At 47.4% G+C, this 23884-nt stretch overlaps 1 protein-coding gene across 1 annotated transcript in view; it reads left to right on the plus strand.

Annotated features, from left to right (window-relative positions):
- sema5ba (sema domain, seven thrombospondin repeats (type 1 and type 1-like), transmembrane domain (TM) and short cytoplasmic domain, (semaphorin) 5Ba) overlaps positions 1–23884 on the plus strand; it is a 326569-nt gene that overhangs the window by 282743 nt on the left and 19942 nt on the right. Inside the window, exons 18-21 of the mRNA XM_043694515.1 lie at positions 7780–8005; positions 10697–10915; positions 17038–17208; positions 22847–22996. Of these exons, the coding sequence (XP_043550450.1) occupies positions 7780–8005; positions 10697–10915; positions 17038–17208; positions 22847–22996 (766 nt within the window). The remainder of the gene's footprint in view (positions 1–7779; positions 8006–10696; positions 10916–17037; positions 17209–22846; positions 22997–23884) is intronic.

Genomic DNA, 23884 nt, shown 5'->3' on the forward strand with positions numbered 1-23884 from the left:
GGAGTGCAGGTTCATAGCTCCTTGAAAGTGGGGTCGCAGGTCGATAGGATAGTGAAGGCAGCGTTTGGTATGCTTTCCTTTATTGGTCAGAGTATTGAGTACAGGAGTTGGGAGGTCATGTTGCGGCTGTACAGGACATTGGTTAGGCCACTGTTGGAATATTGCGTGCAATTCTGGTCTCCTTCCTATCGGAAAGATGTTGTGAAACTTGAAAGGGTTCAGAAAAGGTTTACAAGGATGTTGCCTGGGTTGGATGATTTGAGCTATAGGAAGAAGCTGAACAGGCTGAGGCTGTTTTCCCTGGAGCGTCGGAGGCTGAGGACTGACCTTATAGAGGTTTACAAAATTATGAGGGGCATGGATAGGATAAATAGGCAAAGTCTTTTCCCTGGGGTCAGTGAGTCCAGAACTAGAGGGCATAGGTTTAGGGTGCGAGGGGAAAGATATAAAAGGGACCTACGGGGCAACTTTTTCCACGCAGAGGGTGGTATGTGTATGGAATGAGCTGCCAGACGAAATGGTGGAGGCTGGCGCAATTGCAACATTTAAGAGGCAGTTGGATGGGTATATGAATAGGAATGGTTTGGTGGGATATGGGCTGCGTGCTGGTAGGTGGGATTAGATTGGGTTGGGATATCTGGTTGGCATGGACGAGTTGGACTGAAGGGTCTGTTTCCATGCTATACATCTCTATAACTCTGACTCTTAACTGCCCTCTAGACAATCAAGGATTGGTAATAAATGCTGCCCTACCCAGTGATGCCCACATCCTGTGAACAAACAACATATCGAATCATAGAGTCTCACACCACAGAAACTAGTCTATGCCGAACTTAACGCCAAACTGACTAGCCACCTGCCTGCTCCTGGCCAATATCCATCCAAATGTTTCCTACTCATGTCCTTATCTAAAATGCTGAAACTGTGCCCGCAAACATAACTTCCTGAAGGAATTAATGCATTAGCCATGGTAAATGTGAGGTTACGAGGATGGAGGCTGGATCTGGCTGTGATGGTCTTCCGAGGGTCGGTACATACTCGATGTGCCGAATGGTCTCTTTCCGCACTGTTGGGATTCTGTGATTCTTGTTTGAGTGTGTTCAGACCTGAGGTTCTTTGAGACATAGTCCAATCGCTACACCCAGATAGGGTGAAGCTAATTCTGCTCGAAGAAGGCAAAAAGAATGAGGGAGTCGATTTCGAGTGATGTGCAACCGAAGTAAGGGCATTGTGGGGAAATAAACATTCTCACTCAGCGAGTAGCTGGGGTGTGGAAGGCACTGCCTGGAAATGTGATGGAGGCAGGTTCAGTTGAGATGTTGGAGAGAGGCATTGGGTCGCTATTTGGATGGAAGCAGCTTGCAGGAATATGGGGAAAAGGTGGGAAATTGGCACTGAGCTGATACAGGCACGATGGGCCAAATGGCCTTTTTCTGCACCATAATGATTCTTTTGTTAGCTTTGAGTTCCCAGAAGAACACTTATCTTGGATATTTTGAACGTCGCCCAGGGGATTTTGTAGCTTGGAGTCTTGTGCAGTTGGTTCAAGGAAGGCTGTATCAAGCCGTGGGCTAGGGCCAGCTAAGTGTCAACTCTTCTGAATTCCTCACCAAGGATCTGTGAAACACATCTGTTCAATATTCACCTCTAATTGAGTTGTTATTTTTTCATAAAATATAACCCGTGTCGAATGGTTCAGACTCTGACCAGGATACTATGTTTCCAATCTGCTTTATGGGAGTCTCCAAATGCCGCGCTGATTGTAATTGAAAGCACATTTCACACCTTCCAATCAAGTTTACATTTTTGTTTTATCCGTTTCATATGCTCGGGAATGTTGGAATTCTGAGGAGAAGGACTTGCTTTTCCCTCATCATGAAAGGTTTTCAAAAGCGTAATTACAATGAGTGTTTCCTTCCTGAGAAGAAGATGAAACTTAAATCCTCCATGTTTGGGAATTTGCTAGGGACAGCGGAAAGTTCCCTCACACAAAAGGGTGGTGGGAATCTGGAACCTTCTATGGAGACTCAGGGAAGGTTGTATTTTTCAAGGCTGAGGTTGGTAGATTTTGGGCTATCAAGGAGTATAGATCTATATGACCATACGTACACACAAACATACATATAGGAACAGGAGTAGACCATTCAGCCCCTCAAGGCTGATCCACCATTCAATGAGATCATGGTTACTCTTTATGTTTTGAGTTCCACATTCTCATCGAGCCTACCTTTGATTCCTTTGCCTCTCAAGAAACTATCTTACCTCTGTCTTAAAATATTCAATAGCCCTGCATTCAAAGCCTTCTCAAACGGAGAGTTAATCTGTCTTCCACCATGAGCTTGAACCCATGTGCAACTGCATTGGCCATACCTTAACTCCCATCAATTCACATTCACCCAACACCCTTGTCCTTCATGACTTACATTGGCTCCAAGGTTGGTGTCATCTCAATTTTAAAATTCTCATCCTTGATTTCAAGACCCTCCATGGCCTCACCTTTATCTCGATCTCCATGACCTCTTCTGGAACTTCCCAACCCTCCAAAAGCTTTGCGCTATGTGGAGGCAATAGTGTACTGACAGCATCACTGGTCTAGTAATCCAGAACCCCAGACTAATGTTCTGAGAACATGGGTTTGACTACCGCCATGATAGATGGTGAAATCTGGGTTCAGTAAAAATCTGGAATGGAAAGCTAATTCTAACCAAGCTGTCAATTAAAAAAACCCACCCGGTTCTCAAAGTAGTTAACCGTCCTCTGGGTAATACTGCCCACATCCTGTGATCAAATTTGTAAAATCTTAGCCTCTTGTGTAGGTCCAATGTTCATCACCACACTGTTAGCAGCTGCTCTTTTAACTGCCTAGGCCTTAAATCCTGAAATAACTCCCTCCCACCTCCTGAAAACCTTCCCATTTCTCACTCTCTGTTTAAGGTAGAGGTTAAGATCTATCTTGTCAACAAAACCTAGCCTTGACTCCCTTACTGTCTGCTCCCGTGGCTCAGTGTTGATATTATTGGATTTGATGTCTGCCCACCTCTTTTTCTAGATTGACTTCTGAGATATTATCTTTGAAATAGTGCCAAGGAATGCCAAGGAGAGTTGGAGAAATTCCAGGAAGATTTGGTCATATGGGCCTTCTACTTCCAACCAACACCCCCTTCCCTATCTAAGCTGCCAGCATTCATATCAACATGCCCGTCCTCACTGTGTACCAGCCTCACCAGGCCTGATGGAAAAGTCAACAAAGACTGTGACCAGATTGGATGACTTTTGGCTCCCGGGCAAACAGACTTTTTCACACATTTATACAACTATTAAATTAAAAATCACACAACACCAAGTTATATTCCAACAGGTTTATTTGGAAGTACTGGCTTTCGGAGCACTGCTCTTTCGTCAGGTAGCTAGTGGTGCAGGATCATAAGATACAGTGGCTCAGTGGTTAGCACTGCTGCCTCACAGCGCTAGGGACCTGGGTTTGATTTCAGCCTCGGGTGACTGTCTGTGTGGAGTTTGCACATTCTCCTTGTGTCTGTGTGGGAATCCTGAAGAAGGGCTCATGCCCGAAATGTCGATTCTCCTGTTCCTTGGATGCTGCCTGACCTGCTGTGCTTTTCCAGCAACACATTTTCAGCTCTGATCTCCAGCATCTGCAGTCCTCACTTTCTCCCCTTTTATTCCCTCCATAGTCCAAAGATGTGCAGATTAGGTGAATTGACCATGCTAAATTACCCATAGTGCTCAGGGATGTGTAGGTTAGGTGCATTGGTCAGGGGTAAATATAGGATAATAGGTTAGGGGAATAGGTCTGGGTGGGCTACTGTTTGGAGGGTCAGTGTGGACTTGTTGGGCCAAAGAGCCTGTTTCCACACTGGAGGGATTCTATGGATTCTACACAGCTCATAGTGTAACGCAACTAATATGATAGATTGAACAATACTAGATGAAGGTTAAGTCTTTCATCTTTTAGAATGGGTTGCAGGTTTTGATTCATTAATATGTAAATCTCAGAACTTCTTTCAAGTCACATTCCCAAGATAACTTAAGGTTTTAGAAAAAAAGGTGACATCTCAGCTCAGACAAAGGTGCAAAGCAGAACCACCACCTTCTCAAGGGCAACTAGAGACGGGCAATAAAAGCTGGCCCAGCCAGCGATGCCAATGGCCCATGAGTGACTTAAAACAAAATTGTTGATGTTTCCACAATCAACCCCCTGGATATTTAACCCTTTATTCTTTGAGACACCAGGGCCAATCTGCAGGGCTGGCCAACTCTGATGAAGACTGTGGGCCAATACATTTCTGAAGATGACACTAGGAGACAGTACTGGAGTCAGGCGGCCGCCCTGAGAAGATGGTGGAAGTAAATTCCATTGATACAGAATGGAGGGGAAAAAAAATATTTAGAGGGTTAAGGGGAAAGAGTGGGGGGAATGCTGCACAGAAGTGAGGCTGGGGCCCAGCTGAAATGCTGCACACAATTCAGGTCACTGCATTAGAGGAAGGATGTGATTTCACTTGATGGGGTGCAGAGGAGATTCCCCAGGATTTGCCTGGGATGGAGCATTCCAGCGACGGAAAGAGACTGGATAAGCTCAGGTTTTTTTTTGGAGCGGAGAAGGTTTGTGGGCCCCTGATAGAGATATATAAGATTATGAAAGGCATGGACAGGATGAATTGAAAGCAGCTGTTTTCCCTTAGTCAAAGCGTCACTGAGAAGTGGGAGTAACGTTAAAGCAAAAGGCAGGAGGTTTCGAGGGGATTTGAGAAAAGAAACCTATTTCACTCAGGATGGTGGTGTCTGGAATGCTCTACTTAGGAGGGGAGTTGAGGCAGGAAACCCTAAACCTGTAAAAGGTGCTAGGATGAGCATTTTCTCAACGACTCTCATATCCTTCCTTGATGGGCAATCGATAGTCAGGAACCAAAGATTTCTCAGAGAAACAGTAGCTGAACAATGGGCTACATTCAAAAAAGAAGTGATTGAAGCCCTGTCAAGGTATATTCCCTCAAAAGGCAAAGATAGTGTAAACAAATGGGGGGGGGGGGTGGAGTGGGGGAGAGGGTGGGAACATTGGTGAAAAGGGTAATAAAAGGAGGAGAAGGGTCAATTTGGGACTAAAAGGTTGATTTACACATTGAGATGAAAACTTTGCTTCTGTGTTTAACGGGAACATAGATGCTAGCCAGGCTGATGAAGAAGATGTCAACGGACGGGTTCAAAATTGATCAGAAGGTGGATTTGGATAAGCTGGCCATATTTAAAGTTGACAAGAACTGGGACCAGGCAAAAATGAGGACTACAGATGCTGGAGATCAGAGTCAAGAGTGTGGTGCTGGAAAATCACAGCCAGTCAGGCAGCATCCAAGGAGGAGGAGAATTGACGTTTCCTGATGAAGGGCTTTTGACATTTCCTGCTCCTTGGATGCTGCCTGACCTGCTGTCATTTTCCAGCACAAGAATTGAGACCAGATGGGAAACATCCACCAAAGTTGAGGGAAGTGAGAATGGAAATTGCAGAAACACTATCAATGATCTTTTAGACTTGCCAAATCTCAGGGAGCTACCGGAGGACTGGAGAATTATATAGAATAGAATAGAATATCCATTTAATTATATGATGTGGAGGTGCCGGTGTTGGACTGGGGTGGACAAGGTCAGAAGTCACATGACACCAGATTATAGTCCGATATGTTTATTTGAATTCGCAAGTTTTCGGGGCGCTGCTCCTTCGTCAGGGTGAAGGAGCTTGTGATTTCAAATAAACCTTTTTGACTATAACCTGATGTCTTATTACCTGGAGAATTATAAACCTTTTACCTGAAAGACTATTATAGACTAGGACAGATTGGGATGTTTGGTCAGTGTGGACGAGTTGGACCGAAGGGTATGTTTCCATGCTGTGTGACTCTATGATCTTTCGTCAATATAAGGACATAAGGATAAGTCTAGCAATTGCAGGTCAATCAGTTTGGTTTCAGAGGTGGGGAAGCTTCTCATAACAGTTAATCAGGATAGAATTTATATTCCCATAGTAAAATGTGGGTTGGTTTGGAAGAGCCAAAATGGATTTCTCAAGAGAAAATTCTGTTAAACTAACATGCTGGGGTTTTGTTGGATTTTATTGAAGTAATGTGCTGGAGTTTTTTAAAGAGATAACAGAGGGGGCTAATGAAAGTAATACTGTTTATGTGTTGCATATGGACTTGCAAAAGGCATTGAATGCAGTTCCACACAACAAACCTGTGAAGAGACTTATAGCTTGTGGATTTCAGGAGACAATAATGATGTGGATACAAAATTGTCAGAGGAACAGGCAACTTGTTAATTGAGAGGAATCAGAATTAACATTTCGGATCCAGTAACCTTCAGAACTGATCTCGAAACATTAACTCTGATTTCTCTCCACACACACTGCCAGACCTACTGAGATTTTCCAACATTCTGTGTTTTCATTTCTGATTTCCAGCATCCCCAGTTCTTTTTATTTATTCATTGACATTTTTACAAGTTGGAGGAAGATTAGAAGATTTGGAAATCTGTAAGGATTAGTGTCGGGACCTTTGCTTTTCCTGATGTGCGCTATTTCGATGTGCAGGCAACAATTTCAAAGTGTGCAGTAGACTTTAAACTGTAAAGCGGACAGTACAGAATTTCAAAAGGAACATAGACAGGTTGGTAGAGTGAGCTGATAGGTGGAGGATGAGAGGAGAAATGTGAGGTGTTGCCTTTTGGTAAAAAGCACATGGTGAGTACAAACTAAGGGATACAATTTTAAAGAGTTGCAGGAGCAGAAGGACTGGATGTATATGTTATCAAAAGAGGCAGGACAATTGGAGAGAGCAACGAATAAAACACACAGTATCCTTGGTATAGAGTCAAGAGTGTGGTGCTGGAAAAGCGCAGCAGGCCAGGCAGCATCTGAGGAGCAGGAGAATTGACGTTTCATGCATATGCCCTTCACCAGGCATAGAGTACAAGACTCCTCGGATGCTGCCAGGCATAGAGTACAAGAGCAAGGAGGTGATGCTGACCTTGAACAAGACATTGTTAGACCTCACCTAATCAATGACTCTATGACAATTCTGGGCATCACCCTTTAGATGTTGCACTGGAGAGACCACACAAGAGGTTGACAAGACTGTTTCAAGGGAGAAACTTCAGTTACAAAGATATCTCTGAGAAGATTGGATTGTTTTCGTCATGGAAGGCTAAGAGGAGATTGGATTGAGATTTTCAAAATCATGAGGGGTCTGGACATATCATATAGGGGAAACTATTCCTTGTGAAAAACGGGGAAAGAGAGAGCGCGAGCACAGCTCAAAAGTGATTTACAAAAGATTCAAATGGAATATGCAAAGGAAGCTTTTCTTTATCAGCGAGTTGTTCTGGAGTGTGCTGACTGGAAATCCTGATGGAGGTAGGTTCAATTAAGGCATTCAGCAGCTGGTTAGATGATCTGTTTGACAAGAAACAATATGCAGGGTTATGGGCAGGGCAGCAGCACAAAGTCATCATGCTCATTTGGAGAGCCGGGTGTAGACATGCTGGGCCCGTTGGCCTTCTTCTACACAGTGACAGTTCTTTGATTCTGTAACTGGAGCTGTAACTGTAACCAGCCAGAAACCTGCCACATGCACTGTTCCATGATTGTGATTTGTGTTGCTCGAAATGGAAACAGAATGGTTTCTGTCATGGAATTGGCATGGAAGCAGAAAGTTTGAGTCTTTGATGATTTTTCTCTCTCTCTCTCTCTCTCTCTCCCCATCTCCACAGGAGCACAGGGCGTGTAATGTGGACTCCTGCCCAGAGGTACGCAGAAACACACCGTGGACACCCTGGATGCCAGTTAACGTCAGTCAGAACGGAGCCCGGCACGAACAGCGGTTCCGCTACACTTGCCGGGCACCGCTGGCAGATCCACACGATCTACAACTCGGCAAGAAGAGGGTGGATAGCCGTTTCTGTCCTGCGGATGGCACCTCTGCCTGCACCACTGACAGTAAGTCAAGTGAGTGGAAGAGTTACTGAGCTATTAAAGATTTGATTAGATTCCCCTATGATGTGGAAACAGGTCCTTTGGCCCAACAAATCCACACCGACCCACCGAAGAGTCACCCACCCAGACCCATTTCCCTCTGACTAATGCATCTAACATTATGGACAATTTAGCATGGCCAATTCACCTGACCTGCACATTTTTGGACAGTGGGAGGAAACTGGAGCACCTGGAGGAAACCCACGCAGACACGGGGAGAATGTGCAAACTCCACATAGACAGTCACCTGAGGCTGGAATCAAACCTGGGTCCCTGGCGCTGTGAGGCAACAGTGCTAACCACTGAGCCACCATGCTGCACCCACAAAACCCTGAGCTAATATTCCGGGGTGGGGGGAGTGGGAAGTGGGGGATGGGCATGTGTTCACCATGGCAAATGGTAAAATTTAAGTTCAATAAAAGGGATAAATTGAATGTCTGTTGGGTTCACTGATGACCTTTATGCCATCCTTATTGGACAAGAGGTCACAATGCCCATCTGGAGAGTCAGCAAAGGGCCAAACACCGTCCTTCTGCACTGTACCAGTTCTGTTATTCTGTGATTGGATTGCACTTTTGAAGGGCTGGATTTACATGTGACTCCTAACCCACCCCAATGTAGTCGACTCTTAACCGCCCTCTGAAATGGCCAAGCATGCGACTCAATTCAAGGCCAAATAGGGATGGACAGCAGAAACTGGACTTTCCAGTCATGTCCACATTTCCAAGAGTAGATTTAAATGCTGGTTGAGGAGTTGGTGATGCAGCAAATGATTAATTTAATTGGTTATTCATAAAAAGTAAAGTTGCCATTATCCAACCTGATCACAGGGCTGTTCTGTCATTAGCGAGAGAGAGAGAGAGAGAGAGAGAGAGGACTGGCAGTGGTTTAACCTGAGGGTCACCACACCTCAAGTGAGGCCTGAGGTTGGGAAGGAGAATTCTTCGTGACAACCACACGTGTGCAGGAATTGAAACCACACTGTTATCAGCGCTCTGAATTACAAACTAGTTGTCCAGCCAACCGAGTTAACAAAGCCCCATTATTTTAAGGGGCATAAAGTACAAGAGCAAGAAACAGCATGGTGGCTCAGTGGCTCACACTGCTGCCTCACAGGGACCAGAGTTTAACTCCACCCTCTTTGGAGCATCGGAGGCTGAGGGGTGACCTTATAGAGGTTTACAAAATTATGAGGGACATGGATAGGATAAATAGATAAAGTCTTTTCCCTGGGGTGGGGGAGTCCAGAACTAGATGGCATAGGTTTAGGGTGAGAGGGGAAAGATATAAAAGAGACCTGAGGGGCAATATTTTCATGCAGAGGGGGTACGGATATGGAATGAGCTGCCAGAGGAAGTGGTGGAGGCTGGTACAATTGCAACATTTAAGAGGCATTTGGATGGGTATATGAATAGGAAGGATTTGGAGGAATATGGGCAGAGTGCTGGGAGGTGGCATTAGATTGGGTTGGGATATCTGGTCGGCATGGACGGGTTGGACCGAAGGGTCTGTTTCCATGCTGTACATCTCTATGCCTCTATCTAAATGGGCAAAAACTCAGTAGGTGCGATACAATATGGAAAAACCTATGGTGATACACTTTGGAAGGAAGAACAGAAGCGATGAATAATATTTAAGTTGGGAAAGCTGCAGAACAGAAGGATTTGGGTGTCTTTGTACATAATCACAGTAAACCACTGTACAAGTTCAGCAGACAGTAGGGAAGGGAAATCAACATGTGGCCTTTATGTCAAAGGGAATTGAGTATAAATGTAGGAAGATCTTGATAAAACTATGTAAGATTAGTCAGGCTATGCCTGGAATACTGTGAATAGTTAGTCCCCTTAGCTAAGTAAGATGCACTGACATTGAAGGCATTCCAGAGAAAGTTCTCCCAGGTACATGAGAAGAAGTTGAGTAGATTGGGCCTGTATTAATTGGAGTTTAGAACAAATAAGATTATTAAGGGAGATGACAGGGTGGATGTAAAGAGGTTGTTTCCTCTTGTAGGTCAAAGTGGGTACTGCAGATGCTGGAGATTCGAGTCAAGATTAGAGTGGTGCTGGAAAAGCACAGCAGGTCAGGCAGCATCCAAGGAGCAGGAAAATTGACGTTTTGGGCTGACCTGCTGTGCTTTTCCAACACCACTCTAATTCTGTTTCCCCTTGTAGCAGAGTCTTGGACCAGAGAGTATAATCTCAGAGTCAGGGATTGCACACACAATACAGAATGAGGAGAAACTGTTTTGTCCCTTGGGAGCTGGTGATTCAGTGGAATTCTTTGTCAAAGAGTGCTATTGAGGTTGGGTCATTAAATACATTCAAGGCTGAGATAGGTAGAGTTTTAATCAGTAAGGGATTCAAACATTGTGGGGGAAAAGACAGGAAAATAGAGTTGAGGATGATCAGATCAACGATGATCTAATTGAATGACAGAACAGGCTTAATGGGCCAAATAGTCTACTTCAGCTCTTATGTTTTATGGAGAAGGCAAGAAAATTGCATTAAGTGAAATGCTCATTTGCACACCGAATGCAGATATGATGGGCTTCCTGCTGCGTTGTAACAACTCTGTGAATTGTCTCCCTCGGTAACGTGATACACATCCTGTCACATGACCCTCCCCTCTCTCTCTCTCTCTCTCACCCTCACACAGCCCTCGTCGATGACCTTTTGAAGTTCGGCCGGCAGTCCTTCCATAGGATCGACGGTGGCTGGTCCCCCTGGTTGCCGTGGTCACCCTGTTCCCGTGAGTGTGAAACAGGTTTTCGGACCAGGAGGCGGAGCTGCACCAATCCTGAGCCCAGAAATGGAGGCCTACCCTGCACAGGAGCTGACATTCAGTATGAGGACTGCAATCAGCTGCCTTGCCCAGGTAACTGCTCAAGCAACTCAGAGATTAAGTAGGTGGACGAAACGTTGGCAAATGGAGTGCTTTGGGGAGAGGAGGTGTGAAGTGGTTCATCTCAGAAGGGAGAAGACCAGAGTATGATTTAAACAGAAGAGAACTGCAGAAAGCTGCCATACAAAGTGGGAAACCAAAGCAGAAATGGCTGGAAAAGCTCAGCAAGTCTGGCAGCATCTGTGAAGAGAAATCAGAGTTAATGTTTCAGGTTTCTGTGACCCTTGCTCAGAACAGTTCTGCAGAAGGGTCACCAGTCCTGAAACGTTAACTCTGATTTCTCTTCACAGATGCTGCCATTCCTGCTGAGTTTTTTCAGCAATTTCTGCTTTGGTTTCTGATTTATACGCAGTTCTTTTGGCAATTAATACAAAGTGATACTTGTGTATGAAACACAGAAAGGTAGTGCACAGGTGCAACAGGTAATCAGGAAGGCTAATAGACAAAGCTTTTCATTTTGCCTCGCTACACATGACAATAAATTCAATTAAATTCAATTCAGTGTTGGCCCTTAATTCAGGGGGATTGAAGTATGAGTTGGGAAGTCTTACTGCAACTGTACAAGGTGCTGGGGAGACCACATCTGGAGCACTGAGAGCAGATTTGGTCCCTTATTTATGAAAAGGTGTTATTTCAGAGAAGGCAATTCAGAGAAGATCACTCAGATGATCCACAGTATGGCAGGATTGTCTTATGAGTAAAGGCTAAACAGGTTTGGACTCTACTCACTGGAGTTTAGAGGAATGAGAAGCGATCTCATTGAAATATATCGGATTCTAAAGGGGCTTGACAGGGTCAATGCTGAGAGAATGCTTCCCCTCATGAGAGAGACTAGGGCCAGAGGGCACAGTCTCAGAGTAAAAGGGCATCAGTTTAAGACTGAGATGAGAAGGAATTTCTTCTATCAGAGGGTTGAGAACTCCTTGCCACAGAGAGCTGTGGGGGGAGGAGTCCATGTGTTTATATAAAGCTGAGATAGATAGATTCCTGATTGGTGAGGAATCAAACATTACGGGGAAAGGACGGGAAAATGGACATGAGGAACGTCCGATCAGCCATGATCCTATTGAATAGTGGAGCAGGCTCGAGGGGCCGAATGGTCTACTCCTGTTCCTATTTCTTTTGACCTTATGGTCTTATTGTCTCAGGGGTCAGAAATATAAGTTTTGCAACTGACACCAAGTGGAAGATTATAATATGTATTGGAGCAGAATGCCAAAAAAATACTGCTTCATTAGCTCGAAAAGGGGGCATAAAATTGACAAACTGCTTTCAATGTTAAATGTAAAGTGGTGTAGTGGTTGTGATCCTCCCTCTGATCCAGGAGGTTCAGGTCGTACCTGCTCTAGCGTGGGTCATACCAGCTTTGAACAGGTTGGTGAGAAACATTTTTGAAGTGTAAAGTGGTGTTTTGATAAGGAGAAAATTTGTGTCTTATTGAAGCAGAGGAACGGAGGAATCTGGGATATAACCACAACACCATCTGGGAGTTACATAAAGGAGTGGAACAGTAAATAAAACAAATAGGAGGAGATCTCTCGAGGGATAGACTTGAAACCTTGAACTACTGCAGCCATATCTGGTGGGAAACATGGCAGTCAATTTATGTACAGAAAACTCCCGCAAAACAATAAACGATCCAATAATGAATTGTTCTTTGGCAGAACGGTTTGAAAAGTAAATATTAACCAGGCTGCCCTCCGACAGTGCGGCACTCCTTCAGTACTGACCCTCTGACAGTGTGGCTCACCCTCAGTACTGACCCTCCCACAGTGAGGCACTCCCTTGGTACGGACCCTCCTACAGTGTGGCTCTCTAACCCTCCGATGGTGCAGGATTCCCTCAGCACTGACCCTCTGACAGTGTGGCTCACCCTCAGTACTGACCCTCCCACAGTGAGGCACTCCCTTGGTACTGACCCTCTTACAGTGTGGCTCTCTGACCCTCCGATGGTGCAGGATTCCCTCAGCACTGACCCTCCAACAATACGACACTCCCTCAGTACTGACCCTCCAACAGTGCAGCACTCCCTTGGTACTAACTCTCCAACAGTGTGGCACTCCCTCGCTACTGACCCTCCAACAGTGCAGCACTCCCTCAGCACTGACCCTCCGACGATGCGGCATTCCCTCAGCACTGATCCTCCGGCAGTGCGGCACTCCCTCAGCACTGACACTCCGACGATGCGGCATTCCCTCAGCACTGATCCTCCGGCAGTGCGGCACTCCCTCAGTACTGACCCTCCGACAGTGCGGCACTCCCTCAGCACTGACCTTTCGAAAGTGTGGCACTCCCTCAGCTCTGACCTTTCGACAGTACGGCACTGACACTCCGGCAGTGCGGCACTCCCTCATCACTGACCCTCCGACAGTGCGGCACTCCCTCAGTACTGACCCTCTGACAGTGCGGCACTCCCTCAGCACTGACCCTCTGACAGTGCGGCATTCCCTCAGCACTGTCCCAACGACAGTGCAGCACTCCCTCAGCACTGACCCTCCAACAGTGCGGCATTCCCTCAGCACTGACCTTTCGACAGTGCAGCACTGATCCTCCGACAGTGCGGCACTCACTCAGTACTGACCCTCCGACAGTGCGGCACTCCCTCAGCACTGACCCTCCGATAGTGTGGCACTCCCTCAGCACTGAACTTCCAACAGTGCGGCACTCCCTCAGCACTGACCTTTCGACAGAGCGGCACTCCCTCAGCTCTGACCTTTCGACAGTGCGGCACTGACACTCCGGCAGTGCGGCACTCACTCAGTACTGACCCTCCGACAGTGCGGCACTCCCTCAGCACTGACCCTCCGACAGTGCGGCACTCCCTCAGCGCTGACTCGTCGACAGTGCGGGACACTCCCTCAGCACTGACCCTCCAACAGTGCAGCACTCCCTCAGCACTGACCCTCTGACAGTGCGGCATTCCCTCAGCACTGACCCTCCGACAGTGCGGCACTCCCTCATCACTGACCCTCCAACAGTGTGGCACTCCCTCAGCACTGACCCTTTGACAGTGCGGCACTCCCTCAGCACTGACCCTCTGACAGTGCGGCATTCCCTCAGCACTGACCCTCCGACAGTGCGGCACTCCCTCATCACTGACCCTCCAACAGTGTGGCTCTCTGATGCTCCGACGGTGCGGCATTCCCTCAGTACTGACCCTCTGACAGTGTGGCACTACCTCACTACTGACCCTCCAACCGTGTGGCTCTCTGACCCTCCGTCAGTGCAGCATTCCCTCAGCTCTGACCCTCTGACAGTGTGGCACTCCCTCAGTACTGACCGTCCAACAGTGCAGCACTCCCTTGGTACTAACTCTCCAACAGTGTGGCACTCCCTCGCTACTGACCCTCCAACAGTGCAGCCCTCCTCGGTGCTGACCCTCCAACAGTGTGTCACTCCCTCAACACTGACCCTCCAACAATGCAGCACCCCCTCAGCACTGACCCTCCGACAGTGCGGCACTCCCTCAGTACTGACCGTCCGACAGTGCGGCCCTCCCCCAGCACTGACCCTCCGACAGTGCGACACTCCCTCAGCACTGACCCGTCGACAGTGCAGCACTCCCTCATCACTGATCCTCCGACAGTGCGGCACTCCCTCAGTACTGACCCTCTGACAGTGCGGCTCTCCCTCAGCACTGAACTTCCAACAGTGCGACACTCCCTCAGCACTGACCTTTCGACAGTGCGGCACTCCCTCAGTACTGACCCTCTGACAGTGTGGCACTCCCTCATCACTGACCCTCTGACAGTGCAGCACTCCCTCATCACTGATCCTCCGACAGTGCGGCACTCCCTCAGTACTGACTGTCCTACAGTGTGGCACTCCCTCAGTACTTACTTTCCAACAGTGCGGCACTCCATCAGTACTGACCCTCCAACAGTGCAGCACTCCCTCGGTAATGACCCTCTGACAGTGTGGCACTCCGTTGGTAATGACCCTCCAACAGTGTGGCTCTCTGACCCTCCGGCGGTGCGGCATTCCGTCAGCACTGATCCTATGACAGTGCAGCACTCCCTCAGTACTGACTCTCCAACGGTGCCACACTCCCTCGGTACTGACCCTCCAACAGTGTGGCACTCTGTTGGTAATGACCCTCCAACACTGTGGCTCTCTGACCCTCCGACAGTGCAGCATTCCCACAGCACTGACCCTCTGACAGTGTGGCACTCCCTCAGCACTGACCCTCCAACAGTGCAGCACTCCCTCAGCACTGACCCTCTGACAGTGCGGCATTCCCTCAGCACTGACCCTCCGACAGTGCGGCACTCCCTCATCACTGACCCTCCAACAGTGTGGCTCTCTGATGCTCCGACGGTGCGGCATTCCCTCAGTACTGACCCTCTGACAGTGTGGCACTACCTCACTACTGACCCTCCAACCGTGTGGCTCTCTGACCCTCCGTCAGTGCAGCATTCCCTCAGCTCTGACCCTCTGACAGTGTGGCACTCCCTCAGTACTGACCGTCCAACAGTGCAGCACTCCCTTGGTACTAACTCTCCAACAGTGTGGCACTCCCTCGCTACTGACCCTCCAACAGTGCAGCCCTCCTCGGTGCTGACCCTCCAACAGTGTGTCACTCCCTCAACACTGACCCTCCAACAATGCAGCACCCCCTCAGCACTGACCCTCCGACAGTGCGGCACTCCCTCAGTACTGACCGTCCGACAGTGCGGCCCTCCCCCAGCACTGACCCTCCGACAGTGCGACACTCCCTCAGCACTGACCCGTCGACAGTGCAGCACTCCCTCATCACTGACCCTCCGACAGTGCAGCACTCCCTCAGTACTGACCCTCTGACAGTGTGGCACTCCCTCAGCACTGACCATCCGACAGTGCGGCACTCCCTCATCACTGACCCTCCGACAGTGTGGCACTCCCTCAGTACTGACTCTCCTACAGTGTGGCACGTCCTCAGTACTGACTTTCCAACAGTGCAGCACTTCCTTGGTATTGACCCTCCGACAGTGCAGCACTCCCTCAGCACTGACCCTCCGACAGTGTGGCACTCCCTCAGCACTGACCCTCCGACAATGCCGCACTCCCTCAGCACTGACCCTCCGACAGTGCGGCAGTCCCTCAGTACTGACCCTCCGACAGTGCGGCAGTCCCTCAGTACTGACCCTCCGACAGTGCGGTACTCCCTCAGAACTGACCTTCTGACAGTGTGGCACTCCCTCAGTACTGACCCTCCGACAGTGTGGCTCTCTGACCCTCCGACACTGCGGTGTTCCATCAGCACTGAGCCTCCGACAGTGCGGCACTCCCTCAGTACTGACCCTCCAACAGTACAGCACTCCCTTGGTACTAACTCTCCAACGGTGTGGCACTCCCTCGCTACTGACCCTCCAACAGGGCAGCACTCCCTCGGTGCTGACCCTCCAACAGTGTGTCACTCCCTCAGCACTGACCCTCCGATAGTGCGGCATTCCCTCAGCACTGACCCTCTGACAGTGTGGCATTCCCTCAGTACTGACCGTCCGCCAGTGCGACACTCCCTCTGCACTGAACTTCCCACAGTGCGGCACTCCCTCAGCACTGACCCTCTGACAGTGCGGCACTCCCTCAGCACTGACACTTCGACAGTGCGGCACTCCCTCAGCACTGACCCTCCAACAATGCCGTACTCCCTCAGCACTGACTCTCCGACAATGCCGCACTCCCTCAGCACTGACCCTTCGACAGTGCGGCGCTCCCTCAGCACTGACCCTTCAACAGTGCTGCACTCCCCCAGCACTGACCCTCCGACAGTGCGGCACTCCCTCATCATTGACCCTCCGACAGTGCGGCACTTCCTCAGTACTGACCCTCTGACAGTGTGGCACTCCCTCAATCTCCCTCTAACTACAACACTTCCTCAGCACTGACTCATTGACAGTGCATCGCCCCTCAGCACTGACCCTGTGATAGTTCAGCACCCCTTCAATACCACATTGGGAGTGTCAGCTTGGATTTTCATGCTCAGCTCTCTGGAGTGGGTCTTGTTGATTACAACTTCCAGGTGAATGAGCCTCAATGGAGCCACAGGGTGTACAGTTTGCCCTACCTTGGCTAAATTATTAACTCTCATTCTTTGATGTGGCCTTGTTTTTCAGTTAAGGGAGCATGGTCCTGTTGGTCTCCCTGGTCCCCATGCTCAGCGACTTGCGGAGGTGGACATTACCAACGTACACGGACATGCACCAACCCATTGCCGGCTAATGGTGGGGATATCTGCATTGGACTGCACACTGAGGAGGCACTGTGCAACACTCAGACCTGTGAAGGTAAGCCGTTCATTGGGGCTCATTGAGATGGGAGGTTATCTGGATGCAGTTTCGTCTGGTGACAGGTTTGATAGTCGTATGTAGATAGGACAGTGAAGAAGGCGTTTGGTATGCTTTCCTTTAGTCAAAACATTGAGTATAGGAGTTAGGAGGTCATGTTGCAGCTGTATAGGACATTGGTTAGGCCATTTTTAGAATATTAGGTAAAAACAATGACTGCAGATGCTGGAAACCAGATACTGGATTAGTGGTGCTGGAAGAGCACAGCAGTTCAGGCAGCATCCGAGGAGCAGTTTTTGGAATATTGCCTGCAATTCTGCTCTCCTTCCTATCAGAAGGATATTGTGAAACTTGAAAGGGTTCAGAAAAGATGCACAAGGATGTTACCAGGGCTGGAGAGTTTGAACTATAGGGAGAGGATGAATAGGCTGGGTCTGTTTTTCCTGGAGCCCTGAGGGGTAACCTTATAGAGGCTTATAAAATCATGAGGGGCATGAAAAGGATAAATCCAGAACTAGAGGGCAAAGGTTTAGGGTGCGAGGGGAATGACATAAAGGAGCCTAAGGGTGGTGTATGTATGGAATGAACTGAAGTGGAGGAGGCTAGTACAATTGCAGCATTTAAAAGGCATCTGGATGGGTATATGAATAGGTACGGTTTAGAGGGATATGTGGCCGAGAGTGTGGTGCTGCTAAAACCACAGCAGGTCAGATAGCATCCAAGGAGCAGGAGAATCAACGTTTTGGGCAAAAATCATTCCCGAAAAGTCGATTCTCCTGCTCCTCGGATGCTACCCGACCTGCTGTGCTTTTCCAGCACCACACTCTCAACTCTAATCTCCAGCATCTGCAGTCCTCACTTTCACCTGCGAGAGATATGGGCCAAGTGCTAGCAAATGGGACTAGATTAGATTAAGATGTCTGGTCGGCATGGACAAGTTGGACCTGTTGTGGGGAAAATCTCCAGTCTCGGAGTCAGAATCTGGATTCAACGACAGAGTTCATTGTACAAAAGAAACCGGAGCTCCGGGGGGAGAGAGAGAGAGAGAGGGAGAGGGAGAGGGAGAGGGAGGTCCAGCAGCACGGCTGTCAGCTGCCAGCCTTCTCTCACCCTCGGAGCACACGTCACGGTAGCTTTTACATTTCATGGTATAATGGTCCGGATATTGAGTCTTTGTTTGTGCAGCATGGTTTGTTTACAGAAAACATTACAGAGTCATTGTCAGTTTCAGGGGAATGTTACAGAGTCATTGTCAGTTTCAGGGGAATGTTACAGAGTCATTGTCAGTTTCAGCAGCTACGCAGAAGTCCATTGCTGCAGTAATCAGACTGAGTTAAACGAGGCTGTTCAAATCTTATTTTATCTGTACCAGTGCAGTGGCCTTGCCCTTTACAATTCCATAAAAAGAACGATGAACAAAAGAGAAGTATAGCACAGGAACATACCCTTCAGCTCTCCAAGCTTGTGCCGATCATCATGCCATAACTAAACAAAACAACAAACCTTCTGCCTTTATTCGGTCCTTATCCCTCTGTTCATGTGACCATCTTAAATGTTGCCATTGTGCCTGCTTCCCCCACCCCTTCTGGCAGTGTGTTCCAGGCTCCTACCACTCTCTGCGTGAAAAGCTTCCCTTGCACATCTCCTTTAGAACTTTCCCCCTCTCACCTCGAACCTGTGTTCCCTTGTAATTGAAACTGCAATCCTGGGAAAAAGCCTCTGAGTACCCACCCTATCGACGCCTCTCATAATTGTGCAGACCTCTATCAGGTTTCCTCTCAGCCGCCATCTTTCCAGTGAAAACAATCCTTGTCTTTTTAACCTTTCCTCACGGCCGATGCCCCTGAGACAAGACAACATCCTGGTGAACCTTCTCTATGCTCTCTGCAAAGCTTCCATGTCCTTCTGGTAGTGTGGCGACCAAAACTGCAAACTATATTCCAAATGCGGCCTGACAAGGATTTTATATAGCTGCAACATGGTTTCCCAACTCTTGTACTCCATATCCGGCTGATGAAGGCAAGCATGCCATATGCCTTCTTAATCACCTTGGGCACCTGTGTTACCACTTTGAAGAAACTATGGACCTGTACGCCCAGATCCAACTGTATGTTAATTAGGGTCTCAGCACACAAACCCTGGATTCTTTCTAAATTTATTGTTTTGTGACAGATCTAAGCATTTTTTCATTCATCCCTAATTTGTCTTGAATGGTAAACCAGGCCATTTCATTAAAGAACGAGAACGCATAGATTTAAAGTGGTCTGTTAAAGAAGCAAAGGTAAAGTGAGGAAAACCTTTTTATTCAGTGAGTAATTAGGATACAGAATACACTGCTTAGAAGTGTGGTGGTGCCATGTTGGTGCATTCAAGAGAGCATCGGACCATTACTTGGATAAAATTTGGATAAAAATCAAGTTGGTCGGTGCGTTTTCCAGATTGCAACAGCAACCGGGGTTTTCAAAGCATTTAATTGTCTGCAAAATGTTTCGAGACATCCTGTGACCTTGAAGTGATATACAGATGCAAGAGTGTTGGGAGAAAGGGGGTGATTGACACTATGCTCATTTAATAACACATCTGTGTTTTCAAAAGACATCTGAGAGTTAACCTTATGGCTGTGGATCTGTAAGGCAGACCAATCCTTCCATGAATGAGGACAAATGTCTTCATTTGAAGGGTGATGAATCCATGGAATTCTCGACCACAGTAGCTTGGTCTTCACAGCTTCTTTTCATTTGTCATTAATTTTCATGAGCTGGCTGTCCAGTATTTACTGTGCATTGTTTACAGCAAAACCTGGACAATATCCAGTTTGGTCTGATAAGTGGCAAGTAACATTTGTGCCACATAAGCTATGACCACCTTCAATAAGAGACAGTCTAACCACCACACCTTGATATTCAGTGATGTTACCGTCACTGAATCCCCCACTATCAACATCTCAGTGGTTACCATTGATTAGAAACTCAGCTGGTCTCACTACATGACCATAGTGGCTACAACAGCAGGTCAGAGGCTAGGAATACTGCAGCAAGTAACACATCTGACTCCACAAAGCCTGTCCACCATCTACACAGCACAAGTCAGGAGTGTGATGGAATACTCCCTGCTTGCCTGCATGGATGCAGCTCCAATAACTTCAAGAAGCTTGACACCATCCAGGACAAAGCAGCCCAGTTGATTGGTACCACATGCACAATCATCCACTCCCTCCAGCACCAATGCTCAGTAGCAGCAGTGTGTACTACCTACAAGATGCACTGCAGCAATTCATTAAAGATCATCAGACAGCACCTTCCAAACCCTCAGCCACTTCCATCTAGGACAAGGGCAGCAGATACATGGAAATACCACCCACTGCAAGTTCCCCTCCAAACCACTCACCACCCTGACTTGGAAATATATCACTACTCCTTCACTATAGCTGGGTCAAAATCTCAGAATTCTCTCCCTAAAGGCTGAAATGCTGAAGTTTCAAGAAAATAGTTCACCTCCACCTTCTCAAGAGCAGACATAAGCAACCTGCTATTTCAGAGATGAATGACGGAATTTGCCCATGAGTCCTGGTCCATCTCCATTTGTGATTAGCATCGCAAAGAGGTAATCTGGCTGTTATCAAATTGTTGTCAAATTGGCAGGTGCATTTCCCAGGTTACAACAGCAACTGGGAGTTTTAAACACATTTAATTAGCTTCAAAATGTCTCGAGACATCCTGTGACTGTGAAGGGTGCAAAAGATGCTCTTTTCTACTTTCTCAGAGCTTAGGAAACAAGGAGCTGCCATTCAGCCCCTCGAGCACATTCCGGCATCACGGCTGATCTCAGCAACATAACAAGTCCAATGTGAAATCTCAGTTGTCCAATCTAGCTGAAGATTCAGGACCAATGCTGCCCCTCCTCCATGATGATTCAGCTTACTAACCCCAGCTGGGAGCACGAAAGGGTTAGCACCAGACGACTCCACTGTGTACAGAGCTGCAGCCAGTGACTGAAAACTGAACACTGAGCACAGCAGGGAAACAACTTCAATAAAAAAGTATTGAAAAGTTGCAAGTTGACCGCTGTAACACTCCCTTGTCAAAGTGGGTTATTAGAAATAATGAGATGCTTTTTCCAAATTACCCTCATTAATTAAGATTTATGCACAAGAATCTCCCCTCTTGTTCCTGCAGAAAGACGTCGATAATTGGATAAATGAATAGCCACAAGCATTTTCTTCCAGTTCTCAAACTAACCATTCTATAGCCAGCATCACCACTGCTCAAAACATCTCATGATTAACCTTTGTGTCATCAGCATGTTAGACACAGACCAGATTCAGTTTGCATCACAGTCGAGTTTCTGCACATTTTCAGGATGGATTTTGCTGTCTGCAGAACACTGCAGAAGCAATTTTGAAATAATGAGACTGTATCTGTGTGTTCAGTCCTGCGTAAAAGGAAGAGAAAAATGGATAAATAGAATATCTTCCTTTCTCTCTTTGTTTTTTTTTCAGTCTCGTCTATGTCAATATCTTTCTGTTTCTGTTTGTGTGTCTCATTAGCTGTTGAATCTGTGTTGTTGGTTCTCTCTATCTCTCATTTCTCATTCTGCCTATCTATCCGTCCCTTCCCACCACTTATTTGTCACTTGCCATCTTCTGGATCTCGGCCCGGGTTCACTCTGACTTCCCTTCTCATTTTCATTCTTCCTCTCTTTCCCTGGGGATTCCATATCTCTCAGCAATTGAAATGACTCCACAGAGGCCGGTATCTTGTCCCCAGTCACCCTTTATTTACAAGTGCACAGTACGTGGACTCGCACCAGCCAACTCAGAGCCAGTCCCTAAAGTGAGGAGAATCTCTGAGACTGCTGCTTATATCTGTCATCCAGAACTCCCTGTTTGCCTTAGGTTAACAGTTCGGAGAAAGTGAGGACTGCAGATTCTGCAGATCAGTGTCAAGATACTGTGCTTTTCCAGCGTCACACTTTTTGTCTCAGGCTAACACCCACAATTGGGGAACTCATACTCAGTGAGATCCACCTGGCCAAACTCATTCCAATCACGACAAAAATATAACAAGGAACTGCAGATGCTGGAGATCTGAAACAAAATCATAAATTGCTGGAGAAATTCAGCAGGTCTGGCAGCATCTGTGGGAAGTATGCAGAGTTAATGTTTCGAGTCAGATCTGTTGTGGGATGGGAAAAGGTTTCATAGATAGGGAGGGGTGAGGACATGGAGGACTTTGGATGAGAGTGGCAAATACAACACATTCTTATCACCATTTGTCAGTAGGAGAAAGTGCAGACTGCAGATGCTGGAGATCAGAGTCACAGAGTGCGGTGCTGGAAAAGCGCAGCAGGACAGACAGCATCGGATGAGCAGGAGAGTCGACAGTTCGAGCATACGTTCTTCAGGAATTCTTCAAAATTCCTGATGAAGAGCTTATGCTCGAAATGTTGTCTCTCCTGCTCCTCGGATGCTGCCTGACTGATCATTTGTCAGTAATTCATTGTGAATGAAGTTTTTCCAAGACATTCCTGACAGAACGTCGCTCAATGAAGGCATTTTCTTCATTGAATATGAAATTATGTTACAGCGGAATCATTCAAAGGTGTTTGAAGTTATAAACATTATTTCCTGATTTTGAAGGTGGCTGGTCGGTGTGGAGTGAATGGAGCCTCTGCACTGAGGAAGACACACAGTTCCGTACTCGCCGATGCGAGACTCTGAGTCTCGGTGCAATGCAGTGTGTGGGGAACAGCACCCAGTTTCGGCCGTGTCTCTATAATGAAATTCCAGGTGAGTGTTGTCATGAGCTGTCCCATGTTGTTCCTTGGAATTGTGGAAACTTAGTGTGGAAAGATTAATTGTTCCATCTTCCTGCATAGAAAACATTTGCTGTTCTACCTGACATCACTCAATGTACAGGAGGGTAAAATACCCAGCTACTGGTTAGCATCAGCCCTCCGATTGGCTGACTCCCTCTCCTTACCTCTCACCCCACTATCATCCTTCTGAACTAAGGATGATTGTAACGTCCTTAGCATCATCCAAATGGAAATCCACTCTTCTTAACTATGATGAGGAGGAGCTGGTGTTAGATTGGGGTGGACAAAGTTAAAAATCACAAAACACTAGCTTATAGTCCAACAGGTTTATTTGGAAGTCATAATCATAGAGTCATAGATGGAAACAGACCCTTCGGTCCAATCCGTCCATTCCGACCAGATATCCCAACCCAATCTAGTCCCACCTGCCTGCAACCGGCCCATATCCCTCCAAACCCTTCCTATTCATATTCCCATCCAAATGCCTTTCAAATGTTGTAATTATACCAGCCTCCACCACTTCCTCTGGCAGCTCATTCCATACACGTACCACCCTCTGTGTGAAAAGGTTGCCCCTTAGGTCTCTTTTATATCTTTCCCCCTCTCACCCTAGACCTATGCCCTCTAGCTCTGGACTCCCCGACCCCAGGGAAAAGACTTTGTCTACTTATTCTCTCCATGTCCCTCATAATTTTATAAACCTCTATAAGGTCACCCCTCAGTCTCCGATGCTCCAGGGAAAACAGCCCCAGCCTGTTCAGCCTCTCCCTATAGCTCAAATCCTCCAACTCTGGCAACATCCTTGTAATATTTTTTTGAACCCTTTCAAGTTTCACAACATCTTTCCGATAGGAAGGAG

This window comes from Chiloscyllium plagiosum, chromosome 7, assembly GCF_004010195.1.
Source record: "Chiloscyllium plagiosum isolate BGI_BamShark_2017 chromosome 7, ASM401019v2, whole genome shotgun sequence".
In the NCBI taxonomy this organism is placed as follows: Eukaryota; Metazoa; Chordata; class Chondrichthyes; order Orectolobiformes; family Hemiscylliidae; genus Chiloscyllium; species Chiloscyllium plagiosum.